Source organism: Opisthocomus hoazin, chromosome 1 (genome assembly GCF_030867145.1).
Source record: "Opisthocomus hoazin isolate bOpiHoa1 chromosome 1, bOpiHoa1.hap1, whole genome shotgun sequence".
NCBI classification, from domain to species: Eukaryota; Metazoa; Chordata; class Aves; order Opisthocomiformes; family Opisthocomidae; genus Opisthocomus; species Opisthocomus hoazin.
In genome coordinates, this window is record NC_134414.1 from 77722259 (window position 1) to 77747871 (window position 25613).

Here is a 25613-nt window from a genome sequence, read left to right on the forward strand (position 1 = left end):
TAAATATAGGAAATAAATAGTTTGATTCCATTAGGCTTGTCTGGCATGTTGTGATACTATGCTTGAAGAGAAGTGAAAGCCCGATATGACTAACAGGGTGCCCTGATTTGTGGACTTTCACCACTGAACTGCAAGAACTTTCCAGTTCCTCTTGGTTGAGGATTTTTGGCACATTACTGTTGAGGAAAGAGAGCTGGATAGACTGGCGGTGGGGAAAGTAGTGTAGTTTTCCCAGTGTACAACTTCTTAAAGCAAAATGCTACTACTATAGCTGAGATTTTTTTTTTTCCAAGGTTTCAGAAAAAAACACAGAGGAGATTTTAAGGCCAGCTGGCCCTGCTGTGATGGCCTGAATGCTGTGTGTAGCCACAGAGGGGTGCTGTTTATCTAAATAGTCGGGCTCGTCACCGTGCAGAGAGGAAATTGCATTATTCAAATTTATCGAGTGTTTTCCAGTTTGCTGATGTAATGAGAATTCCTGAAAGCCTACTGGGATCTTTTTTTCCCATGAGTTAATATTGCTGTATAGGCCAAATCAGTGACTTTTCACAAAGAGGCTCCATTTAAAAACAAAGTCAGCACAAATACTGTCCATTTTCTGAAGCTCTCTGGTGCTGAACCTGCTGACCTCAGCAATATTCAGTTTTTATTGTTGCTGGTAACTGCACCATATGGATTTTTGCATGCAACTGATCAGTGCAAGGGCACTAAGTCAGCACACAATGCGCCTCATTCCACGTACCTGGAACCATGGGTTCAACTCATGGCCAGTGCCCAGGTCCCACATTTGCACATCTGAAATTAAGCTCTCCTAACAGTGAGACATTCTGTGTGCCGCTTGTTGTAGTATGGATATTTGCTTTCTGTTTGAGCTGTGATGAGTTACCCTTTTGGAGCATTTCTTTAGACTGTTGAGTTCAGCTGCTTCGAAGGAAGGAACCCTCTTTTATTCTGCCTTTCCTCCCTCACACGGACATGAAGTCTGAATTTGTCACTGACTTGCCAAATGTAGCTAAACTGTCTTATTCCTTGTGTCTTTTTTCCCCCCTCAGAGTATTAAGATATTCCAGTCTGCCATGGCCTTTTCTTAGCTTACCTGAAGCATTAAGGCATTACTGATGTTTTCTTAAGCTCTTGATTTTTACACCCCTACCCCTCCCTTGAATTGAAAACTGAGTCTTCAGCCACAGGATAGAATTTGACAGGCAGGCAAATGTGAGCATGGTTTGGCAGTTAGACCCACATCAGAAGCTCACAGGAAGAAACTTCTGTGTTGCTGGTTTGGAACAAGACCTAAGTGAATATTCCTTGAAATTGCTGTTGTCCAAAAAGAGTCCTAGTTTATATACAGCGCGACGGGAATTTCCCTGCGAGCCGTAAGCTGAGTCATACCCGTTTGATGCAGAATGTTGCGTCGTTTTTAGGGACTTTCTTAATTCCTTGTTGCCAGACTCTACAATGTTGGCAGATTTTGCTGGTAACTACTGCTACTGCAGTGCTAGAATGTCCCACTCACTTCCCACGGCCATTCACAGGCTACTTGAGTCTTATCTTGTAAAACTTCAGGAGAGACTGAGCGTACCCGCCCCTTCCCCCAAAGATTCCATATTATCCAGTGCTAATGACACTCTCACTCAAACATTTGCTTCCCAGAAGGCAGATGATAGAGAGTGAAATCAGGTCTCAGATATAGGGTGCTTCCTGAAGGAACACTATTTGGTGAGCTTAGCTTAAGAAAAAAAACACCTCAAGGGGGTTCCTTAGGAAGTGGCCATAGTATCTTTCCTGACACTTCCCTCCACTTTGTACATTTCTCTTGGTGCAGTGTGATCTAAGTTCAGCTGATCCAACTGATGTTTCTGGATCTGAGCAGCTAGCTTTACACAGTTCTGCAGGGGGAAAAAAAAAAAAAAGTTTTATTCAGGACAGTCCTCAGGTCCCAGCAAATACAGTGATATTAGGGCTTTCATTGCCTCTTAGGACTCTCAATTTTTCTTAGTCTGCCAGAGTTTAGGCTAGGGCTTAATTGTGTTTTCTCTGGCTCCTGCAGATGCTTGTGACTTTGCTTTCTGGTGGTTTGATTTCTTCTTTGCTATATATTAAAAAGAAAAGTCATGTTCTACTTGCTGATGGGATCACACAGCATCTAAGTAGCAAACTAGTAGTAAGTATGGTTAGTAGTTGCATTCAGAGGGCTGCTGAAGAGCATGCTGATCCCATCATTCTGAAGACTGCTTTAGTATTGATGTGAATAAAGCACCAGTTGAACATAAAGTCCATGTTAGATGAAAACAGGCACTGGACAAAAGACACAGTTTTGAAGCAGAACCTGTTTAAAATGAGGTGACTGAATGCTTTTCCAGTTGCAGCAGCCACACAGTAGAAGCTGGGTTACTTCCAGTCCCAGCACGTGGCTCTCTTCTAACAAACTGACTCGTGAGCTGAAGCTGTCATTGTTTCATGAGGCCGAAACACTGAAGCTCGGAAATCTTGCTTGTAATTACAGGCTGGGAAACCAGACAAGGCAAAGCAAGCACTATAGCTAGTGTAAAACATCACTTCGGGTGAAACAGTTTCAGTGAAAGACAGCTTTTTACCCCATGGAGGTAAAAATCACAGAATGGTAGGGGTTGGAAGGGACCTCTGTGGGTCATCTAGTCCAACCCTCCTGCCGAAGCAGGGTCACCTACAGCAGGCTGCACAGGACCGCGTCCAGGCGGGTCTTGAATATCTCCAGAGAAGGAGACTCCACAACCTCCCTGGGCAGCCTGTTCCAGTGCTCCATCACCCTCAGAGTGAAGAAGTTCTTCCTCATGTTCAGACGGAACTTCCTCTGCTTTAGTTTGTGCCCATAAACACTTGTGCAGTCTTAATTTTGTCATTCAGTCGGGCAGACAGTTCATGGTCAGCTAGAGTCCAGTGGACAACTTCAGTTTGATCTGTGATGCTCCAGTGTTGAGAATCTGCTGTTTGCTCACATTCTGCATCCCTGTGTCAGCCTAGAGTTTTCCCCAGTTTAGTATATCTCTCACAGGGCAGTGGCCGAGCTACAGTATGCACCAGTGCTGACAGAGCTGTGGCCAGGGCTGGGCCCAGACCTGTTTACTGGTATGGAGGCTCGTTCCAAGTGTCTGTATCTGCGAAATAAACACTAACTGTCCTTTCACTGGAACTTTACATCCTGTTATGGCCTTATACTTAACCAAAATCATGGAATCACAGAATGCTTTGGATTGGAAGGGACCTTTAGAGGTCATCTAGCCCAACCCCCCTTCAGTGAGCAGGGACACCTTCCACTAGACCAGGCTGCTCAGAGCCCCGTCCAGCCTGGCCTCAAATGTTTCCAGGGATGGGGCCTCCACTACCTCTCTGGGCAACCTGTGCCAGCGTTTCCCCACCCTCACTGTGAAAAATTTCTTCTTTACATTTAGTCTTAATCTATCCTCTTTCAGTTTAAAGCCACTACCCTTTGCCCTATCACTACAGGCCCTGCTAAAAAAGTCCCTCTCCAGCTTTCTTGCAGGCAGCCCCTTCAGGTACTGAAAGGCCATAATAAGGTCTCCCCGCAGCCTTCTCTTCTCCAGGCTGAACAGCCCCAGCTCTCTCAGCCTTTCCACACAGGAGAGGTGCTCCGGCCCTCGGATCATCTTTATGGCCTTCTCTGGACCCGCTCCAACAGGTCTGTGTCTTTCCTGTGCATGTTCTTTAATGCCTTTCAAGAGCTTTTTGAAATAGAGTTTGTGATAATGAAACTGATTTCACATGTTAGGGCCATACTTACCTACTTCAGGCTTTCTGATTTTAAAAACAGGCCAGAAACTTTTCAGGCTTTTAAATTCTATTGGTTAGAGTTGGCAGAATATAACTGCGTTTTTGGAGCACCAAAATAATTACCAGAATTAACAGTAATTATTTCTCTTCCTTGCTGGGAACTTTGTATTCCCAGTAGCTTCCAGGTCTGGAAGAGAAGAGCTGACTTATGGTAGTTTGGCCCTGATGCTACTCTGAAGAAATGTTTTAAATTATCAGAAGAGCTCTCTGGGTTCCAGGACAGCCTGTCTTCTGAGGGCTTTATGCTGTTTTCTCCTCTGGTCTCTTTACTTCAGATGGAACTTCCCTTGTGCACTGAGCTCCCGTCCTGTTCATTCTGCTATTGAAAACACAGTCCGCCCTTGCTTCTGAGCTTTTGACCTTACTTCTCCCCATGGTCTTTTATCTTAAGCTGACTTTCCAGCAGGCTGCAACATTTTCAACCCTAACTATATTTTTATGTAAGACTTTACGTGGGCTTTGACTCATATTTTTACCTCAACATAAGATGAGGTAGTCTATTCTTCTGTGATGTCTATGGAAGCTTCTGGCTCATCACTTCCCCCCCCCAGTTTTCACTAGTTTTAAAAGAGTTTTTCAATGCATGTAAAGAGTGACTATACCATAAAAGCTGGCAAGTAGACATTTTTGGTGAAAACCCCCTAAATTATGTGTGTTGCCTTGTCTTCTTCAAAGGGAAATGTTTTTAAAGCAGAAAGCATAAAAGTTTTAACTAAAATACAGAGTTCTTACTCTTTTAAAGGGTGGATTCTGATAAAAATCTGCTGCTGTAAATTTTAAGCAGTGCCACTGAGTGAGAAGTAAATTTGTGTCACTAGTATCTTAATGCTTGCTTGTAATAGAAGGGTTCATTTTTACCTGGCTTCAGCTCAGATGAATGCATGTAGTCACTGGGGCTTGTGTTACTGTTAATGAAGAGAAATACGCACCTTAAAGGGACAGATAAATCATATCTAAAAATAGCAAAGGTCTTGTTCAGACCTATACAGGAACAGTGTTGCAAAGGTAGGGGTGTAGCATAAACAGCGGCAGCTGCTGCCATGCCCGATACTTGGAAACGGTGTAGACATTTTTCCAGCATTTTGCTATCCAGCGGATTTTCAAGCCGGTGGCACTGTGTAACCCTGAACACAATTTCTAACTCTCTGCTGCTATACAAACCCACGCTGCTGAGGAGCCAGGCTCCATCTGCAGTGAAGCTTCTGTTAACAGAGGCCCAATGTGCAACAGATTTTGGCCTGAAGGCTACCACTGCCATGTGGATTCATGCACACACAAGTTTAGAAAATACCAGAACAGAATTGCAGCAGACAGATCTTGAAAAAAGCAGTATTTATTTTAAAGTACAACCCAAAGTTGTATCCGTAAGAAATGCACAAGGTATCTTGTTTCTTCCACAAGTCTTGGCTGTGTGCATTTCAGTTCAACTTAAAAATGCATTCAGGTTTACAAATGTACAAACAGCACAGAAAGTGTATTACAGTCTCAACAGAATGCTCTTACATTCAGCCATTTTGCTCTTAAGGTTTTGTGTTGGTTCTGTTGTTTTTTTTGTTGATTTTTTTTTTCTTTTTTACATTCTTAGAACCTGTGTTAACAAAGACGGTCTTATTTTAAAAAAATACTCTGCATTTTAGCACAAAGTGCCTTTTGATTTTAAATTAGAACTCAGAGGATAATACTGGAAAAATTTTAAAAACCCAAACCGGTACTTTTCATAAAAGTATTGCATGCCAGGACTGTTTTATAGTTCAAATTGTTTTCTAAATAAAGATGGCAGATGGTAAAATATGAAACCAGTGAAATTGTTCAGATTTACAGGCTTCAGCTGTAGTTAGGATTTGTGACCACACCCAGACTTTTCCAAGCTTATCTGCAATCTCACACTACCGTATCGCAGGACAGACTTTAAAAAGGAGCAAGTGATGAAAGCATGACGGGCAGGGCAGGAGGAGGGGGGGGGTGGGGTGGGAAGCAATGACCAGCAAGAGCCTGAAAATGATGTTTCAAAAATTTGCATTCAGAATTGTGTTATGACCTGGATAAGAGTTCTTTTCCTTTTGCCTAACTTCAGTTTTCGTGAGGATAGTGTGAATTGGACCAAGGATCTGAACTTCTTCTTCCAATTGTTGGGCTCCAAATTCTCCAAGGATTGTAGGTCTGTCCCATGTCTTCAGCAGGATTGGCAACGGTGGCAGCAGCGGGTGGAGGAGGAGCAGCGGAGGAGTTTTCACTACCCATGAGATCAATGCCTGACAACGCGTTCGCTGGAGTGGTGAAGGGAAGGCCGCTGTTGAGATTACTTGACCAAATGGAATTGCTGAATGGAGTGGTGGACCACAGGCCACTTGGGTTGCCAAGGATCGACTGCAGGAGACACAGAGCCAGGTAAGCAGCAGTTTGGTAACCTCTATTTTCACCTTGTTTATAGCCCCCCTGAAAGGAAAGTATCTAAGAAGCACAAGCCTGCTGTGAAGCCCCTTCTGTCTTCACTGCAACATGGAGTTTTGAACTCCCTTTACTAGAGCTTGCCCAGAGGAACCATATTAATAATGGGTCACCGAATGTGTCCGACAACTGAATGGGCTGCAGAGTGCAATTACATTACAGGCTTTTAAACTCTTTGTATTTGACATTATACAGCCCCCTACCATTACTAATTTAAGCACTACTGGTATTCAAGCGTTAAACGCACAAGGGCCAAAAAGCTCAAGCTTAATTAAACTAGTTAGAATGAGGTAGATAAACACGGTTCAAGTCTCAAAAAAACAACAAAATTCAAGTTGCAATGGAACATAGCAGCGAAGTCTATTCCTTGACCCTTTTTTGGCTGTTTGCAAACTTATCTCCTTGTCTTCAGACGTATCTGTTATAAATTGTACATTTTGGATGAACCTACCTGTGTTCAGTCCCACTGTACCTCCCTATACTCCCAGTATATACTTATTTCCCCATCCAAAATTTCTCCAGATGGAGGGAGAGGGGACTGGAAAACTGGCCATTTGTCATGGAGCTCCAGTCAGTCTGTCCTGGCTCAAGACATCTGGAAGTCTCTGACAAATGGTCATGGAGCAGATGCAGGTGTGCTGCAACACCTGTCACAAGTGCATTTGGGATGCACAGGACAGGTACAGCAAGCCCAGAGAACACATGCAGAAATGAACAAGGCCCAACTTTTGTCATCTGTTTTATTAAAGCCCAAACAGTAGCAAGCAACAATCCGAGGAATCTAACCCATGGTGTGGTGAAAAATGATAGCTGGAAGCAGCCAAAGACGGAGATGAGAAAGGTTAGCTGAACTTTCATGCTAATATTAGCAACAGGACCTGCTACATGTAGGCTTAATGCACTACATACCTCAGTGCTAGACTTAACGTACATATGCTGTAAATTCAATTTGCAAATATACAGTAAACTTGATACATCCAAAAGGCAGTGGACTTGCTGAGTATGTGCTGTAAGGTACAGAGATCCTTATGTGTATCCTTATTTACTGGGTGGACATGGGGCCTCCCTTCCCAAGATCTCAGCCCTCAGATAACGCACACTAAAGGTTAACCAATATCAGTGTACTCTGCATCTGATGATTAAAATAAAAATCCCCTCGGAAAAGCAAACAAAGTAAACTGAAAATGCCATCCTTTCAGGTTTTTATTTTCTCCCCTGGAATGACGAAGATGTGCTCAGTCTAATCATACCTGAAATCGTTTGGACACTAACACATTACCAAATGAGGGCTGGACAGGAGTTTTGAGTGCACGCAGGGGTTACCTGGGCCAACATCATTAGGACTCTGTCACTGAGAAGTTGAGCCAAACTAGGGTCACAGTTTATTGCTGTTATGTAACTAAATGGTTATATTTAAGCTATATAAGCATTAGACTACTAAGTCTACAGCAGGAAACAACTCATTCTGCTGCTCAGACACCAACCCTAACACACAAAGTCCACTCTATTTCCTCCTGTGGGCAAGAGCCACGAACTGTTCCTACGTGTCCCAAAAGCCTTTGGGAGGGCCTGACAGAAAGGCAATTGCTGATAAAAGTAGAAACAGCCAGGAAAGGAGCGGCAGAGAAGAGTACCTCAGAGTAGACTGCTACTCCCTTTCAAGGCTGGTGGAGTGAGGTACAAAGTGGCTGTCGGGCAGAACTGCACGCAGGGAAATGGAGGGAGGAGGAGTAAGGGACTGTGGTTAGAGACACTTGGGAAGAAGTGCCAGCAATGCAGCAAGGCTTGAGGGGACACGGGACCCAGAAGTCAGATGCTACTTAGTACAGAAGCAAAGAGTTACGCATAAAATGGGAAAGCAAGAGGTGTAAGGAAGGAGAATGATCAAAATCAACCCCTTGGAAACCTTCCTAGGCAAGAGGGTACCACAGAAGCCACTATGTAAGTGCTGTTTGTGAGAATGGCTCTGGCTCTTGTGCCAGAAGGGAGAAAAGAACACAGCCCTGGCCTGGTACCTGCTCTCTTATCTGGCACCTGGAGCAAGGAGGTTCAGTGGCAGGAACAGCCAAGTTTGCCTGTTCTGGCTCACCATAAGCACTTGAAAAAAATCACTGTCATTAAAAAGGCTTCAAACATTTCAGTCTGTTTGCTGCTTCTTGTTTATTAAGCGATCTCCTTGAATAAGCTCTTAAAATGTTCCCCCTCCCCCTTCACAATCAAAGTATTTAAAGGGAGAGACTGACAGTTCTTCCATACCATTTGTCTGGCTTCCGTCTTGATGCTTCCTGAAGCACACTTAGGGGTGTTTTTCAGAAGTGGCCAGGAAATAGGTTAGGAGCTAGAGAGACTGTTCTGGTTGTCCTGAATCCCCCCAACCAAATGTTGAGAAATCTGCCCTCCGTGTGACAAAAAAGCAAAAATCTCTCCTCACACAGTTTCAGTGAGGTTACAGCTACAGCTGTAACCGCATTACAAGGGTAGGATCAGCAAGTGTGTGTCTGTAAGAAGCTGTGTGACCTTCTTCGGCTTCCCCTACCCCCTGCCTTCCCCTACTCCATTTGAACTGCTACCAGGTGAAGTAAACACTGCTTCTTACTACAAAAACATTTTCAGAAGACAAGATGAAGAACGATTTCAGCTGGCACTAAAGACAGCTGTTGTGGTGTAAGTTTTACTCTGACAGACAGCGAGGCACAAGGATGAGAGAGCACTGCCACAATCTGTGTAAAAGTGTTTTTTTCTTCTTCTTTAGCTATATGTGAGATTGCCATAAAAATCAGTAGTCAGTTTAAAGGCTTCACCTTATGCTCAGTCCTTTAGTGTTTCTTCTAAGCTGAAATACATTTGAGGTCTTTCAGGTAAGGTGTTTTTTTTGTTTTTTTGACCTTTTGTTAATTTACAAGTAGGTGCAACACTGGATTCAGGAAGCAGAATCAAAGTCTGATTTTTGCAACTTTGCAACTGTCCATCAAACTGGAAGTGACAGAGGCAGTGTCTAGCCATGGCACAGGAGCAGAATGGCTCTTTCCACAATCCTGAAGCACATGGGAACGGACCACACTTTTGTAAGTGCTACAAGATGCTCTGGTGAGAAGTATTTTTTATGTGAAGCGATTTACATGGATTCATCATCCACAAGTGAGCAGACTAATCACTTCTGTCCAACAGCCACGTCAACTTAACTACACAGCATGATGGATACGCATAGCTTCCCTTCTCTTTTTTTTTGTCAGTTGATTTTTTTCATCCAAATTTAAAAATCCTCTAAATGAAATTAGATGAGAGAGGCAGAACAGGTTGGTCACAGTAATAAAACATTGTATTTGGACTGCATACTTACTGCATTTGTGTGAGTCGGGGAACTCGAGCTTGTTGGCCAGGAGGGTACAGAATCTGTAGCTGAAGGATCCCAGATGGATGATGGAACATGATTGAATTCACTCCAGTTTCTCTGAACATCCTGCCCATAAGCAGATCGAGCTAAACCAAGTTTGCTAAAAACCTCTAAAAATAAAATGAAATAAAACTGAGTAAATTACTCTTCCTCTTTTTCCAGAGTCACAGCAGACTAGTACTCTTCACAGTTATTTCCCTTATTTTTCTAGCAGGTCCTGCTGCAGTGCAAGAACTCGGATTAAAAAACGTAAGACAGTAGCGAGAGCCCTGGCAGTTCCTCCCACCACGTCAGCTGCAGGTGGAGTGAGCGACCGGGCTGAAGGAGCCTCTCGTAACCGCAGCACTCCTTGCCTTGTGGCCCTCCCTTCCCAGGTAACTCCCTGTACCGGTGGCGGCGCTGGCTGTGCCCCAGCCCAGACCCCCTCTCTGCTGCGAGGAGGGGAGGGCAGCACCAGTGCTCGTGGTTCGCCCAGTCCCCGCACACAGAACTCATCTTGGGCATCTTACTGCCGTCCCTCAAAGCCTGGTGCCAAGTGTCACCAATAAAGATGAAAGAACCCCACAGCAGCAGCTGCTGTTGACTGCAGACCTCCGGTATTTTTCAGCAGACATACAAGTTTTTCAGTAGACAGTATTTTTTCAGTAGACACACAATCCATTTTGCAAATGCCACATACCAAGTTTGCTTTGATTATCATCTTTTGCAGACACCTTAAAACAATACCGTGCATCGCCAAACATGGTACACCAACCTGCTGTAAGCACACCGAGCATCCGCGCCCTACAATACAGCCTGCCAGCATCAAGGCCCAGCTCAGCAGTCACTTATGCAAAGTGATTCTACATATTTAAATACGGGAATTAGTGGCTGCTTTTAGTATGCATCAGTTCGTCACGCAGCCATACGAACGCTAGAAGAGAGCGGCACGAGAGATGGGCCACTGCCTCGTCTACAGAGCAGTGGTTTTATGCAGGCGTAAAGCGTTCAGGAAACCACAGGCCCAGTGGCACACTTTGGAGACCTACAGTAAAGCTTTGGGGGGAGGGACGGAGGGGAGGAAGACTAAGGAAAAAACCAAATATCAAGAAATTTTACCGAAACTGAGAAACTTCAAAAACAACTACTTCCAGCCCAACAACCACTCTGAGAGTTTCCGCTAACTCTCTCTGGGCTGCAACACAGAACACTACCAAATTTTTAACACGCTTTCCTCTGTAGTCACTCTTTTGGGGGCAGGGATGGTGTCCTGGGTTTGGCCAGGACAGGGTTAATTTTCACCAGACTCCAGGAAGGGGCACAGCCGGGGGGTGGGGGCTGACCCCACCTGGCCAAACAGAGCCCGGTATTCCATACCATGTGCCGTCACGCTGGGTTCCGGTGGGGGGGGGCGGCGCGGCGGGAAGGCACTCGCGGTTTGGGCGGGCGCAGCGCCGGTCCTGTTTCGGGAGAGCGGCTGTTGTACGGTTCGTGGTTGTGTTTTCACCTTATTTGTATCGTTGTTGTTCCTGTTTTCCCTCTGTTTGCTGTTCTGTTAAACTGCCCTTATCCCGACCCACCGGTTTCTGCCTCTTTCTTTCCATTCTCCTCCGCACGCCGGCGGGGGGAGGGGCGGCCGCGTGGCACTTTTGTTGCCGGCGGCAGCCGAAACCAAAACAGATGGGAACAGTGCCTGAGCTTAGACCAGTGGAATGGAGACACACCATTTCTTTACTGGTATTTGAATATGGAGAATATTTGAAAACAAAAAAACTCACCTCCAGTTAAGTTAAAAGAATGTCCAAATGCAGAGAATGAATTGATAGGCGTGAAGTCAGGACTGCTGGGATTGCTGATGGGACTCCACAAACCCGAACTAAGTATTATGAAGTAACGGGAAAGCAATACACAGCTCATTAGCACAGTAGCAGCAACAATCCTGACCTACTAAACTATATATAAATATATACATACAAATGTAAGTGTGTACACATACATTTATACATATGTATATATAATATGTATACAATGATGATCAAGAGTTAGGAAACTAGCTTATTTTTGTTTTAACAAAAGATTTCAATGAAATACCATTTTCCCCATGTTTACATCCACCTTGGGGTGACGCTGCTCTAGATACAATGCTCTTTAATCTGTAGACTGAGCTCCAACACAAACCTGAGTAGCTCTTTGGCTGAGTTTTTCAGAACATGTATAGGGTCCAAGCCATAGCGCAGGTTTTTGACAAGCGGATAAAATTCAGAGCCACTCAGAAGGGATACAAATATTCATACTGTAGCTTGCCGGCAAGCTTCTTGAAAATGCAGATGAGTTAACTGGAACCAGTGATCAACATTTACAAAAACAAACCAAAACCCCACCCACAAACTTTGCTCAGAAAAGCAATTCCTTTGCGTATAGAAACTTGAATTCAAGTCTGTTTCCTCTTCCAGAAAGGTTACCAGACACTCACTGCTTCTGACAACCAAGACAGATGTGCACTGCCAGAACACATCAGCAAAGACAGCGTGCTTCGGAAAACATGACCAAGTGCAGCTGCATTCCAGTCCTCCTCATAACGCAAAGCCTGGCAATGGTTCTGGTCTCCGTGTTAAAACTGGGAGCGAAAGATACTGCTGTACAGCAAGACATTCTGCCTGCAAACTAGTTCAAGTGACCTTGGTTCACACTCCTCAATACTGAAAGAGCCAAGCTTATTTCTCATTGTTTGGGTGCCTGGGGAACACAACATTGTTGAGTTACTGAGAACGAGGAGGGGAAGAAGTCACCATCACACCCAGAGCGTCCTTCTCTCTACTTTAAGTCACTTGGACGTTCTAAAAAAAAATTTTTTTTGGAAGGTGAGAGATGCTGTGCCCAGGCTTTAAAAAACAGTTTAAAAAAAAGGAACCAGACTGAATTCTGTCACTACCTTCAAAATGCCATTAACAGCTTACAATACGCTTTTCTAGGGGCCTAGATGTTTGCCTAGAGAATATAAGAATTACCTGTCAGAGCCATCACTGTCAACAACTGTGTGGGAAATGTTGGTATTGCTGGAAACATCTGTCTTGCTTGGAGAAACCTTTGGTAAACCACTGCCACCTGCAAGAAAAAAAAAAAGATCTGAAATGAGTAAAATAAAAAAAAAAATTAACAGAATATTTGGGAAATATTCAGGAATATTTAGAACTCCAGACTGGTTCTCGTACCTGGGCTCTTGTCATAACCTGCAGCTACAGCAGCGAAAGTGGGGTTACCATTCCTGCCTGGAAGAGAAGCTGCCTTTGCCAGTTTATGTTTGGTACCGTTAGGCTGCTTGCTTTTCGTTTCACTTGAAGAAAAAAAAAAAAAAAAAGGTAAGGTTTTGGACTTCAGCAGTTTGATTAAAAAAAGCAGCAATTTAAGCTGGCATTCATGAAAATGTTAACAATAGCTCAACAGTTTATATAACTGCACATTTTCCCAATCTACCAAGTCGTAAGAAACCCCAGGAAAATACAAATAGCATGGTAAGACATGCACAGCGATATCTGCAAGAAAGCCGTTTCCATGGGGAGAGGAAGTGGCTCTGAGAAAAGAGACGCGTGAAGCACACGGCTTCCACGAGCGCTCCGTGCTTGTGCAGTCGGTCGGAGGGGCAGATCTGGACTCACATGCTGCAGTTGCTGTTCACAATGCTGCTGTAAGTGCCTCCTCGCGGCCCAAAAGCCAAGGATGCGGGAGGAGGAGGAGGAGGAGGAGGAGGAGATGGAGAGGCGGGTGTCGGCGAGGGCTGGCGCTGTTTCAGGAAAGCATCTGCGTTCAGGGTTTGTAGAGAGAGTTTATAAAGGTTGTCTGTAGCTGTAAAGAGAAACACAAAACACTTTCCTGCAGTATTTACTTTAAAACAAAGGCTTCTCAAACTTCTGCTAACCCTTCTGTTCAAACTGAGGAATTATGACAAAGGCTGTTCCCAGGGACTGAAGAAGTAGCTCCTCGATACTCACCTATCATTATGCAGGCTTACTACCCATTTTCCGAGAGACCGTATTGCAATAAAAGCACCAAGATAAACTCATTTGTACAGAAGAAAGAACCTTTCTAAGCGAGCGCTGCAGAGAGGGGTGATTACGCTTGCACGCAACCAAGAGGAAGGCGATTCGGTTCCCACACAAGGGACTTCACAACGCAGCCAAAAAGCTTACAACAGTGCCCCACGCTAACCATCGCAGTAAGGCATTCTCAGTGTTGCCTCTCAAGGACAAATGATGTAATTAGTTTCAACTTCGGCTGCAGCAGACTTGACCAAGCAAAACCCCATCTGCTGCAGAAAATACATGGTGTTTTCGAGCAGTAATTCTCATTTCCTTGATCCCCCAGCAGCTTCTGAATCCTGTTCATCCCTGAAGAACTGTGGAATGGCCCATGTTCTGCCCATGCGGTTCTCAAACCTCCCAAATGGTACCAGATGCTATCAATACGAGGCCCACAGCAGAAAACAGGAGCACAGCTATGCAGCGGAAAAGAGATAGGAAAAGCTATCAACAGGCCAAGCCTACCTACGGATATTCACCACAGCAGAGTGATTATGTCATCCTCTAGCGATTACTTACAGCTGCCAGCTTTGTGAAGAGGCACAGAGTCCCACTCTGGTGGTGGAGAATCCTTTTCCCCTTCTGAGCTGCTGGTGTTTCCTAGCTCCTGTCCAGAACCACTGGGGAGAAACTTTGCTAATACTGATGGCCTGCTCTCCATTAACTTACTGTTTGGACCTATTAAAACACAAGAAGAAAAAAGCAAGTCCATGGACAGTAAACTGAACAGCTTCCTTTGCACACCAGACTTGGAATTAAGCCCTCAAGAGGGGTTACAAACAACCAAGTAAAACTTCCAAGGTATTTATAAAAAAGTGCCTCACGCTACCTCTCGTTTTGGGGAGGTTTCTTGATTTAGACCCATTCGTCAAAAGGTGCTGTGTAGATATCTTGGATGGAAAGGTTTTGCGCTGCTTGTTTTCCAGCGGGGGAGTATAAGACAACTCCAAGGAACTAAATGAAAACAGAGATTCATTTATTTTTAAGCTCTCTGAAGTGGAGAGTTTTCATATACATGTGCCATAGGGTCTTACAAAACACTGGTCTCCTGTGGCTTTCTTCTGTCAAACTTGTACTCATCATCAAAGCTATTCATAAGCAGAGTTTTGTATTTCTCCTATAGGCAACTCCACCCTTCGTAGCCCTGGCTCATTTTCTACCCACACTGCTCCACACATTTATTAGGGCTCACTCACCTTCCAGGAGAAGCTTTCATCCTGGAGCTCCAGGATTACAAAACCTGCTTGATTCCACAGAGGCAACAAGAGATGGCAACTGCCATTTTCCTTCTCTGCCCACACACACTCTTGCTAGACCACATGCTCCTGATGCTATTGCCCTGAATGCAGAATATTAGAATCACAGAATGCTTTGGGTTGGAAGGGACCTTTAGAGGTCACCTAGCCCAGCCTCCCTGCAGTGAGCAGGGACATCTTCCACTAGACCAGGCTGCTCAGAGCCCCGTCCAGCCTGGCCTTGAATGCTTCCAGGGATGAGGCATCCACAACCTCTCTGGGCAACCTGTGCCAGTGTTTCACCACCCTCATGGAAAAAAATGTCTTCCTTATATCCATCTAAATCTACCCTCCCTTAGTTTAAATCCATTGCTCATTGTCCTGTCACAACAAGCCCTGCTGAAAATATTTTCCCCATCTTTCCTGTAGGCCCCCTTCAGGTACTGAAAGACTGCAATAAGGTCACCCCGCAGCCGTCTCTTCTCCAGGCGGAACAACCCCACCTCTCTCAGCCTTTCCTCACAGGAGAGGTGCTCCAGCCCTCGGATCATCTTTATGGCCTCCTCTGGACCCACTCCAACAGGTCCATGTCCTTCTTGTGCTGGCGACTCCAGAGCTGGATGCAGGACTCTGGGTGGGGTCTCACCAAAGCAGAGCAGAGGGGCAGAATCCCCTCCCTTGCCCTGCTGGCCACGCTTCTCTTGATGCAGCCCAGGGTGCGGTTGGCCTTCTGGACTGTAAGCGCACATTGGTGGCTCATGTCCAGCTTTTCATCCACCAGGACCCCTAAGCCCTTCTCAGCAGGGCTGCTCTCCACCCCTTCATCCCCCAGCCTGTATTGATACTGGGGGTTGCCCTGACCCAGGTGCAGGACCTTGCACTTGGCCTTGTTGAACCCCATGAGGTTCACACAGGCCCACCTCTCCAGCTTGTCCGAGTCCCTCTGGATGGCATCCTGTCCTTCTGGCATGCACATTTTGGTCGATGACATAAAACTATTCAAACCCATCAAATTAATCTGTCTATACATTGTTCTTTTTCTCCAGCTATTTGATTATGTCTCTCAGACTTTCTAGGGAGAACTAATTTACCCATTTCTTGCAGAAAGATTTGCAAACCAGATCTCATTGTGGCCTCTGAGTACTGTCACATGTAACGAACTTGCGATTTATATGATAAAGGAAAGCAGACAATGGTAAGAATGAATAAGATAAGGAGGAGATTTTGCCAGGCAATGTTTTCAGAAATATTTTGAAGAAAATTAATTTATACTAAATACTAATCTCAGTTAGTCTAGTATTAATTACAGCAACAGGGAAAACACAAGCCAATATACCATGCCTCAGTTTGGTAAAGTTCAGTTTTCTGGCAGTTGGATATCGATCTGATTTCAGAATTTCAGAATGAACTAGATATGTAAGACTAAGATTCTTAATTTTTCCCCTTTCACCTGCAATCAAATACCTGCCAGAAAGTGAGAGGGACTGGCAGCAGCAGCAGCCTCCTTTAATAACATATCCAAGATTCTGATCTTACTCTGTGATACAAAAAAGGAAATTGCAAGGCTGTAATTTCACCAAGGACAACTGAAGGCACTCAAGTTAGCGCTGGCTCACTCTGCTGCCACTAGGAGCTCCTGTGGAAACACGTTAACCCTATTTTGTGTATGTGATACCTGTTACAGAAAGCTTAACATTGCTTAACCCGATTTCCTTCTCTGGATTTAGTTCTTACTTATGCACTCTATTCCCATTAAATAATATATTATTTACAAGCTTCAGATATTCCCTGATATCAGGAAGGAAGAGGAAGCTGCTTAAAGGTATCCACTGTTGGCATTAGCCAGACTGGCAGCCACAACAGTCGAATACACAGATTTTTACCAATCCATCTTCCCTTCAAGCACGATGCCTTCTCGACTAAAAAGCCTGTGTTGTGCTTACCTGGTTTTCACATCTACAGGGATTTCTTTCTTGATACTTGTTAGCAGTTTTTTAGTTTTCTGTTTTACTTGGACTATTTCATTTTCAGGTTTTTCTGGTATAACTTTTCCCTTTTGTTTTTCAGGTTCCTATAAAAGACATCATAACAACATGACAGTATTCATGAAAAGTCAAGTCCCTCTTGCACCACAACATACATTGCATAAATGGCCGAGGAAAGAATGCTACTTGAATACACGTGCATTTTGGCAGCACAGAAGGTATCTTTTTACTACTTTAGTGAGTATACCTACAAAACGTGGTACCTATTTTTTCCTATTTGGAGAAGTAGAAATTGAAATATCTAGCAAATAATGTGCTTCAAGCAGATCAGATGTTTGCAAATACACAGCTCCAGAGGCCACGGCCTCTGAACCCACTTAAGAAGATGCTAGCTCTGTACTGAGACCTACACTGTGTCTGCTGTATGCAGTCCAGACTGTCTAAAACAGACTCTTCAGCAAAGCAAAGAATATGAGCCACTTCACCACTCAATTTATTTTTTTTAACCACACTTGTAAGACTTTTTTCTGAATACAAATATACTGTCAAATAGCCATCCTAAAAAATCAAAGATGATTTTCAAATGAAAACTTACTTACTAAACAGTAACTTAAAATACACTATACTGATTTATCTTCTTTTTTTCCCCAGCTAGAATACCTATCTTTTCCAAATTACAAATTTAAGACATGTCTAGATTTAGGCTTGGTTTTCTTCTCTTTGCAATTACGTTCGCTTTGTTGGTTTCCCTAGCACATGTTTTAGGACAAAGTATTTCAGCCAACCTGACTGCTATGCAGATTATTAGAGCTTTAGCTTATTACCTAGAAGCATGTAAACCAAATGAGTAAAATAAGGGTAGGGATATTGTCAAAAGTAATTAACTACCCTGCTGAGAAGTTACCACCAGTGAACTAACCCTTTGCAACTGATTAAATGCATGGTTTTAGCATACACCTTTATTATCACGTAAAATTAGCGTCCATACTTCGGTGCTTTATTCTGCAAATAGAATAGGCTAGGAGTGCGCCGAGAGACAATCACCGCAATGCTGCTGACAGGTGGTGGCTTATTCAGGCCACAGTCGCTCAGGCACTTTCAGTCCTGAGACTACGTGATTCACAGAATCATTAAGGTTGGAAAAGACCTCTAAGATCGTCAAGTCCAACCATCAACCCATCACCACCATGCCTGCTACACCATGCAAATTTTATAGGGAAGGAGGGAAGGCAAGGATTGGGAAAGATGCTTTTTAATTACAATTCTTCCCTTGCTAGGTATTACAGTGTGTGAAAGCTGGGGGTGGGCTGGGGGGAAAGGACCGTATTCCTGCTCTGACGGGTGACCCGCCAGCTGCACAGGAGCCTCCTTCTATGAGCAGTGCCATACCTCTTTGAGAAGTGGTTCTGTATCTGGGTTGGAGGTTTCGGTTGTGGTTGAAGAACTGTCATCATCCGCCAAGGAATCCTTCAGTTCATCCTCCTGGTGCTTTCCTTTCCCTCTTCTGTCCTTTTCTTCCCGTTTCTTCTGTGGCTTAGCCTTGCGCTGAAGCGTTTTCCCTTTCCCTAGGGAGATAAGGAAGCCTCAGATTCTCAGCAGCAGTACCCCGAGAGGGGCTAGTTCATGTTGGAGGCCAACCCGCATGGTGAAGCCTCTGAAGTTTGTCGCCTGTTACGATACACCAGCCATTTAACAACCACTGCACACCAAATGTGAGCAATAGCATCAAACCCGAAGAACCCTGATCCACACTGCTGCATTTGCGCTCCTGAGTCCTACCCTCCACTGCCCCCTGCAGACAGCCGGCACCTGGCTACCCGTCATTCTTCTCTGCTCAGTTCCTGGCATCCCTTTTAAACACCTCAGAACCCAACTGGACAGTTTCACCACGTAAGACTAGATTGGAACATGAAAATCGGAAGTTGGTAAAAGCTTATCCTCCAAACAAATGAAGAACAGAAATCATTAGCGCACTTATCAGTTAAAAAAACCCAAAACAACCTGCAGTAAGACTAATGAGAAAAGTCACAAATAGTATTTGTCTAGCAGAGATGTAAAAAAACCAAACCCTCAAAACCTGAAAATCTCACCCCCAAGTATGCTTTCTCCCCTTGGCATATTTTATTCTTTCATAGTGTACCACTCTAAGAGGTATGACTAAGCTGATGGTAAAATAGTTTGGCTTGACATGTTAAAGTGTTACTGCATCTCAAAGTAGGGAAAAACAATGTGTTAAACACTCCAGGGGACGTTTAATCACTTTTCTTGAAGCAATCCACATACAAATAAGCAACACTACTTGACCAATTGATTATATTTTTCCTACAATTTCTCCAGGCTAGCTGAAGTGTAGCATAATGTAAGTTCAAAATGTTTAAGAACCTTCAAAATCAAGCCAGAGGTCCTGGCTTGCAAAATAGGCAGGATTAGGCTTTTGGGGAGTAAAAAAGTTATCAAAAAAAAAAAAAAGCACTGACACAGAGAAACTGTGCACGCGTGTCTGGAGTCATCACTGTCTTACCATCGCCTCATTATGCTCGCACAGGGTGAGAGCACTCACAACACACGTACGGCTTTCACTAGATGGAACAGACACCTTTACCAGTAAGATCTTTCTTAGATCTGCCCTTCAGACGACGCATTCCCATTTATGAGCCGCGCAGTGCCCACATACAGCTTCCAGGAGGGACTTAATAGTTCGCTCAAGTGAAGACTCAATTAACCTGTGCTGAATAAGTGGATTCGGCCTCTTCTGGGATTTGCACCAGCTCAAGTTGGAATTGAGCCTGGAAGTGCAGCGATAGCTGTCATATTTCAGTTGGCAAAATGTCCCCCAGGGCAAGTTTGTACCAAAACACAGATTTGCCTTCAGTATTTTGGCAAATACCAGACACATATCAAAGGGCAGTGCCTTCAAACTTTGTTTTTTTCAGACTTAATGTTTTCAGTCTCAAGAAAACAAAAACATTGGAGATAAAATACTCTTTTTAGTGTGAATGTAAATGAAAGGGTAAATAGTAGATCTTTGTATGGAAATTTTCTGAAGTTTGGCTTCCAGCTTACTGGGAGTATGCTGATTTTGCCTCAGAAGGTGTCGTTCTAAGATCTGCTTCGAATTTAGTCTACGTTCAGGATTGCTAAACAGTTTAATGTTCATCATTAGAAAATCTATTTGAAATGTTAGCATGGCATAAAAACATAATGTAAAACAGCCATTTAACAAAAAAAATCTCATGTAGCCTCTGCAACAGTCTGCTAGGAGCCAAGTATTAGGAAGCTGAGCCAGAAGACTATAATGATGACGGAATCCTGCACAGGATATTACGCCAGCCAGTTTTAGTCCAGAAGCTGCTGCTTCTGCAGATGCTGGTAACTAGCTCTAGCTATTCATCTAAAGACAAATATCAGTGTGTGTATGTAGATCCAGATAGATAATAGAACTTCCCCTATGATTTTACATTTTTAAAGAGGGCAAATGGAAATGTGCAAGTTTTATTTGATGCACTGAGCTTTTGTGAGTCAAGTTACTGTTTACAGACAATGCTGGGGTTTCTGGGTGTTTGTTTGTTTTTTACAAAGCTCGTCCAAAGAGATGTCTGCATGCATAAATCTAATTTATTGATTCAAGACGATGAAGAGGTCAAGAAAACTATCTGGATTGCAAAATGTAATATTCATTCTGTATTGCCAAACATGTTACTTGTTTAAACACTTAGTACACTACCATGCCAAAGCACGAATGACGCAAAGCCTCCGTAACAGGAAGAAAAGTATGAATTTATCTGAATGAATTTGTAATCAGGAGAAAGTCACAAGACAGGAAAGTAATGCCAAAAAAATAGAACCCATGTAAGTGATTAAGAACTAAGTATTTTATCATCCTTTAAACAGATTTGAAATTGATAGAGAAATCAACAGAAGCATCCATCTCAAGAAAATACATTTAAACATAGTTGAAAAAATGTAATCAAAGGTTTGTCAACACATAGGAGCAGCTATTTGCTAAGACAAGCTCCCAATACACAGACTGTAAGCACAAAAAATATTAACGTCGGTACACCACATTATCTGGCTCAGGAACGCACTTTTGAAACAAAACTCAGTGGTCCGCACATACCGTGTGGCAGCTGCGTTGTCCAGCAGTATGGGAGTGCAAGAGCTGGTTTCTTTTTAGGTTGAACTATGAATGGAAGATGCGCTCCAGAAGCGCTCGCAGCCCTCTCAGGCACTCGGTACACGGACCAGGTCAGTGCACCACCAACCCACCCCGACACGCCCCGGGAGGACGCTGCACCCTCACTATCAGCCGTTTTGCTTTCCAGAGCTGCAGTACCACACTGTTTGCTAACACAGATGCTGCCTGTGAAACCTACCTGCAGTAGGAGGTCCATTTGCTGGAGCACCATTTAGCCTCTATGAAATGAACACCTGACAAACTGCTCGTAATTCTCTTCAGATTAACTCTCCCAACCACATAAAAATGAAACAGTCCAGAAGTAAATTTCAGCAGGATCCAAAACCTCTCATCACTTCAGAGTCTCCACTTTGAAAGTCCAGATGCATCACCACATCCACTCTGAACTATCTGAGAACTTTCTCCTCATTACCACTTAACAGAGCTAAGCTTTCCTCTTTGGCAGCGTGTGATCATACAGATGCTGCAGGGTTTATATGCCTTCCCACATGCATTCATTTTAACTTTAATAAGCAACACAGCATCAGCACTGTTTCAGTACAACAGGGTTGTTAGAAAAAAAGTGAAAAATCATTTAGAAATAAAAGCATTAAGATTAAATTTATAACACGTAACTCTGGGACACAACTGAACTGGGTAATACAAAAAGCGTGATTAGAAGTTCTACTCTAACAAAGTGCTTAAAAGAAGGAAAATAACTGACACGTATCTGAATTTATCTAATGTACGAAATTCAATACATTGTTCTAAGCATTAGACAATCGAAAAGATGCACAAAGAATTCAAACCCATCTCTAACCTCATGCAAAGATAACACAGGTGTCATTAATTTGCTGACCACCTGACACCAAGGATTTTCTACAACAGCAAGTCTGGGCAAGAAGAATTCCATTCCCAAACACCACCACAGGGGCTGACCCGTGTCTCCCTCTCTCTCTCCCCCTCCCAGTCTCTGTAACACACTCAGACAGCTTCCTTTTCCTTTCCTCAGCCCCAAGTACAAATGACAGAGGTGCAGGGATGGATGCTAAGCCAAAGGCAAAGGAGTAGCAACCAAGAGCACCATCTTCTTCAGATATCCAAATACTCACACTTGCTTTCATCAAAATGTTCCACAAATTTTGCAGGGAGAATCACAACCTAGCACTGCATGGAGGACTTCACTGCCATAAAACGAATAAAGCAAGTGTTCAAGGCACAGGCGCACAGAGCAGGGCAGGGAACAGCTGAGAAGCTATCACTTTCCACGCTGTGAAAACATGACCTTTACAGCTGATTAGATCTGGTTCTGTGGCTTACATAATGAATCATCCTGTTAAAAAAAGCAGAATTGTATTACCTTTGTTTTTTGCTAGTGGAGATGGGGGCTGCTCTGTAAACACATCGGGGGAAGGGGATTCTGGGTGGTCAAAGTCTTTTTCCATCGTTTCTATGAGTCCAGTGAGATCCGAATCCTCCGAGCTGTGCCTTCTGCCGCTGGCACACTCGCTGTGAGGCGGGCTGAGAAGCGGCAGCTGTGGCAGAGCACTTTCAGTCTGTTGCTCATGCTGCTGGGGCGCCGACGCCGGCGGCTGCTGGAGGGGCTGCTCTGCCGAAGCCGGTGCCTGCGTTGGTGGCTGGCTCTGCCTCGTCCCCTTGGCTCTTCTGCCTGTGGCATGAGTCTGAGCTGCGGCACCTGAATCCAGGGCGAAGGGGCCCGCTCTGCTCACCGACTGCACGGACGTGCCTTGTGCTGAAGTCCTGTTAGGTATGCTTGAACTGGGCTTGGATTTGATGCTTTCGACATCGGGTGCGTTTCTGTTGCTGTGAAGGTGGGCTGTTGCATTGCACTGTTTATGGCTCCCCGTGCTGGATCGTGAAGACGCGCTGCCTGCTCCGCAGATCCCTCTGGATGAACTGTGATTAGAATCTGATCCAAGCGCATTCAAGCTGGAAGAACAATAAGTGTTTAAATATACCGTACAATGTACATGAAAAAAGAATCACTATGTCCAGAAGAATCCTTGAATTACACTGGTCTTGGCCTCTAACCAACAAAAATGCCCCTAACTTGTTTGACAAGTCAGTGGCCTTTACCGTTTCCCGTTCACTTGCTCGCTGTCCGGATGAACAAAACCACAGTGAAATGACAGTCAATATGTATGTTGGAGGGAACACTGAAAGGAGAAGATCTTTTTTTAACTTAAGACACCAAAGGTAGGAACTTCTGGCCTGCAATTTTTCTGCAGTCTATACCTTTCATTTTTGAGAACATTAACAGGAAACTTGACAAGGTTTGGTTTTGGTCGTGTTTTTTTCTTTCTTTTTTTCCCCCAAAAGATGAGTATTCACAAAAACCATCTTTTTATCCATGCCATCTTTTTGTAAGTATCTGGGAAGATCTTTATTCATTCACCTGTTCTAAAAAGCAGTATTACTTTCTTACTGGCCTTGCAACTAAAGAGGAAAAAAATGGGGAAAATGTCCCACAGAAACCCCAAGCATATACTTACTTTCCGTCAGATGAAATTCCAACTATTCTCCTGAGATCAAGTGGCCTTCCCATATCAAAGGGAGGGTTTGAGGCCTCAAAGGACAAGCGTCTCCTGAATGGCTCCCAAATTCCTTGAGCTTCTAGATAGGCTGTTCCAATTACCAAGAGAAAGAGCACACTGCAGAGAAGAGAGGCACGCATCTAAGCGTTTCTTAGTTTTGAGCATTTTAAGGTTAACGAATCTAATCACACAAGACAAAGTTTGTATCTTGTACCGAAAAGCTGAAAATTGCATCCAAATCACAACTTTGCTAATAGAAACATAAAACACACGAGTGTAGCGTGATCTGCACATCACTAACACTGAGAATGGAAGCTAAATGCAAGTCTGACACGCAGTTGCCAAGAACATTAATCCAAAAGAAACAAGAGAGACATAATTAAAATACTAAAATGGCATCCAAGTGGTCAGCAGCTCTCACAGCTCGTTGGCACAGTTCCACTTTAACAGCAGAGACCCTCCGCGGAGAACTGTACTGCTGCTCAGAGAAGAAAAATTTGAGAGCATTACTTCAAGGAGTTTTACAACTAACTGCGTCTGCTGCAATACCGTGTTTAGGAGTTCTCCACTTACATAATGCACTGCAGTGAACTATATTTTTGAATGAAGCAATAAAACCACTGCAGAGACCTTCATCGCACTGCTATCGATCTCATCTTCTAACCAGGTGGGAGTTTCGGGGGAAGGAGACACAATGACGATGACTAAAGCTTGCCTTGCCTATTACCCTAGAAAGTTTATGAGAAAAGAACTTTAAATTAGCAGCTTCGGTTTCTGTTCTCCCCCCATTCTGACTGCCAGTTTTTCTAAGCCAAATGTATGAAAACCAGCATCAATTGACACAAAGGGATGAGACAGCGCTTGCTTCATCTTGGCTAAAAGAATCTACTCTAGATGTCATCTTTAAAGTTTTAACTGTCACTAAAAATACAAGCAACTCTGGAGACCAAGTCAGCTGTTGACAACTGGTTATCAATGCAATCCTTCCCCTGCCCCATGGATTAAGAAGGATTCTACATGTATAACCACAGAATCACAGAACGGTAGGGGTTGGAAGGGGCCTCTGTGGGTCATCTAGCCCAACCCCCCTGCCAAAGCAGGGTCACCTAAAGCAGGCTGCACAGGACCTTGTCCAGGCGGGTCTTGAATATCTCCAGAGAAGGAGACTCCACAACCCCTCTGGGCAGCCTGTTCCAGGGCTCCATCACCCTCAGAGTGAAGAAGTTCTTCCTCATGTTCAGCTGGAACTTCCTATGCTTCAGTTTGTGCCCGTTGCCCCTTGTGCTGTCGCTGGGCACCACTGAAAAGAGTCTGGTCCCATCCTCCCGACACCCATCCTTAAGGTATTTAGAGGCATTTGTAAGGTCCCCTCTCAGCCTTCACTTCTCCAGGCTAAACAAGCCCAGCTCCCTCAGCCTTTTCTCGTAGGAGAGATGCTCCAGTCCCCTCATCATCCAACCAAATGGCAGAAGGTAGGAAAGATAATTTTCATCCAAGATGTTAACAAGCAACAGAAAGTTGAAGAAATAGGAGAATTTTTCAGACAAGCTTACACAAACTGTTCCTCAAAAGAGTAATGCTTGCCTTGGGTGCCATGCCATCAAAAATGGAATTACGTTTGGGATGTAAGGAATAATCTATTTCACTTGTTAATTGTAATCTATGATGCTATTTGGAAGTTTCATGAGAGTGATACCAACAGGAGCATCACATTTCTGCCACCATGGTGCTCTACAAAGCTGGGATGGAGGTGGGCTGGGCAGACACCCTCTCCCCTCGAGCCCATGGCTCTCCCCTCCCAGTGTCAGTGCCGGGCTCCACAGAAGTTGCACAGGGGAGGCTGCAGCAGAAGCTCACCCCAAGGGCTTCTCCTCCACTGCCACTCTCTGGGCCGGGACTCCACTCTCTCTGCATAAGCCAACTTCGGTGGTTTGCT

The 25613-nt window shown here is 44.2% G+C and overlaps 1 protein-coding gene across 1 annotated transcript in view; it reads right to left on the reverse strand.

Moving 5' to 3' along the window:
• Positions 1 to 5148: 5148 nt before the first annotated feature.
• The window catches only part of TMEM131 (transmembrane protein 131), a 106349-nt gene continuing 85884 nt past the window's right edge, over positions 5149 to 25613 (reverse strand). Inside the window, exons 30-41 of the mRNA XM_075427114.1 lie at positions 23636 to 23794; positions 22483 to 23072; positions 18338 to 18513; positions 16907 to 17034; positions 14558 to 14682; positions 14248 to 14406; positions 13309 to 13495; positions 12865 to 12986; positions 12661 to 12757; positions 11431 to 11528; positions 9620 to 9783; positions 5149 to 6198 (exon numbers count right to left, since the gene is read on the reverse strand). Coding sequence (XP_075283229.1) covers positions 5902 to 6198; positions 9620 to 9783; positions 11431 to 11528; positions 12661 to 12757; positions 12865 to 12986; positions 13309 to 13495; positions 14248 to 14406; positions 14558 to 14682; positions 16907 to 17034; positions 18338 to 18513; positions 22483 to 23072; positions 23636 to 23794 — 2302 coding nt within the window. The 3' untranslated portion in view covers positions 5149 to 5901. The remainder of the gene's footprint in view (positions 6199 to 9619; positions 9784 to 11430; positions 11529 to 12660; positions 12758 to 12864; positions 12987 to 13308; positions 13496 to 14247; positions 14407 to 14557; positions 14683 to 16906; positions 17035 to 18337; positions 18514 to 22482; positions 23073 to 23635; positions 23795 to 25613) is intronic.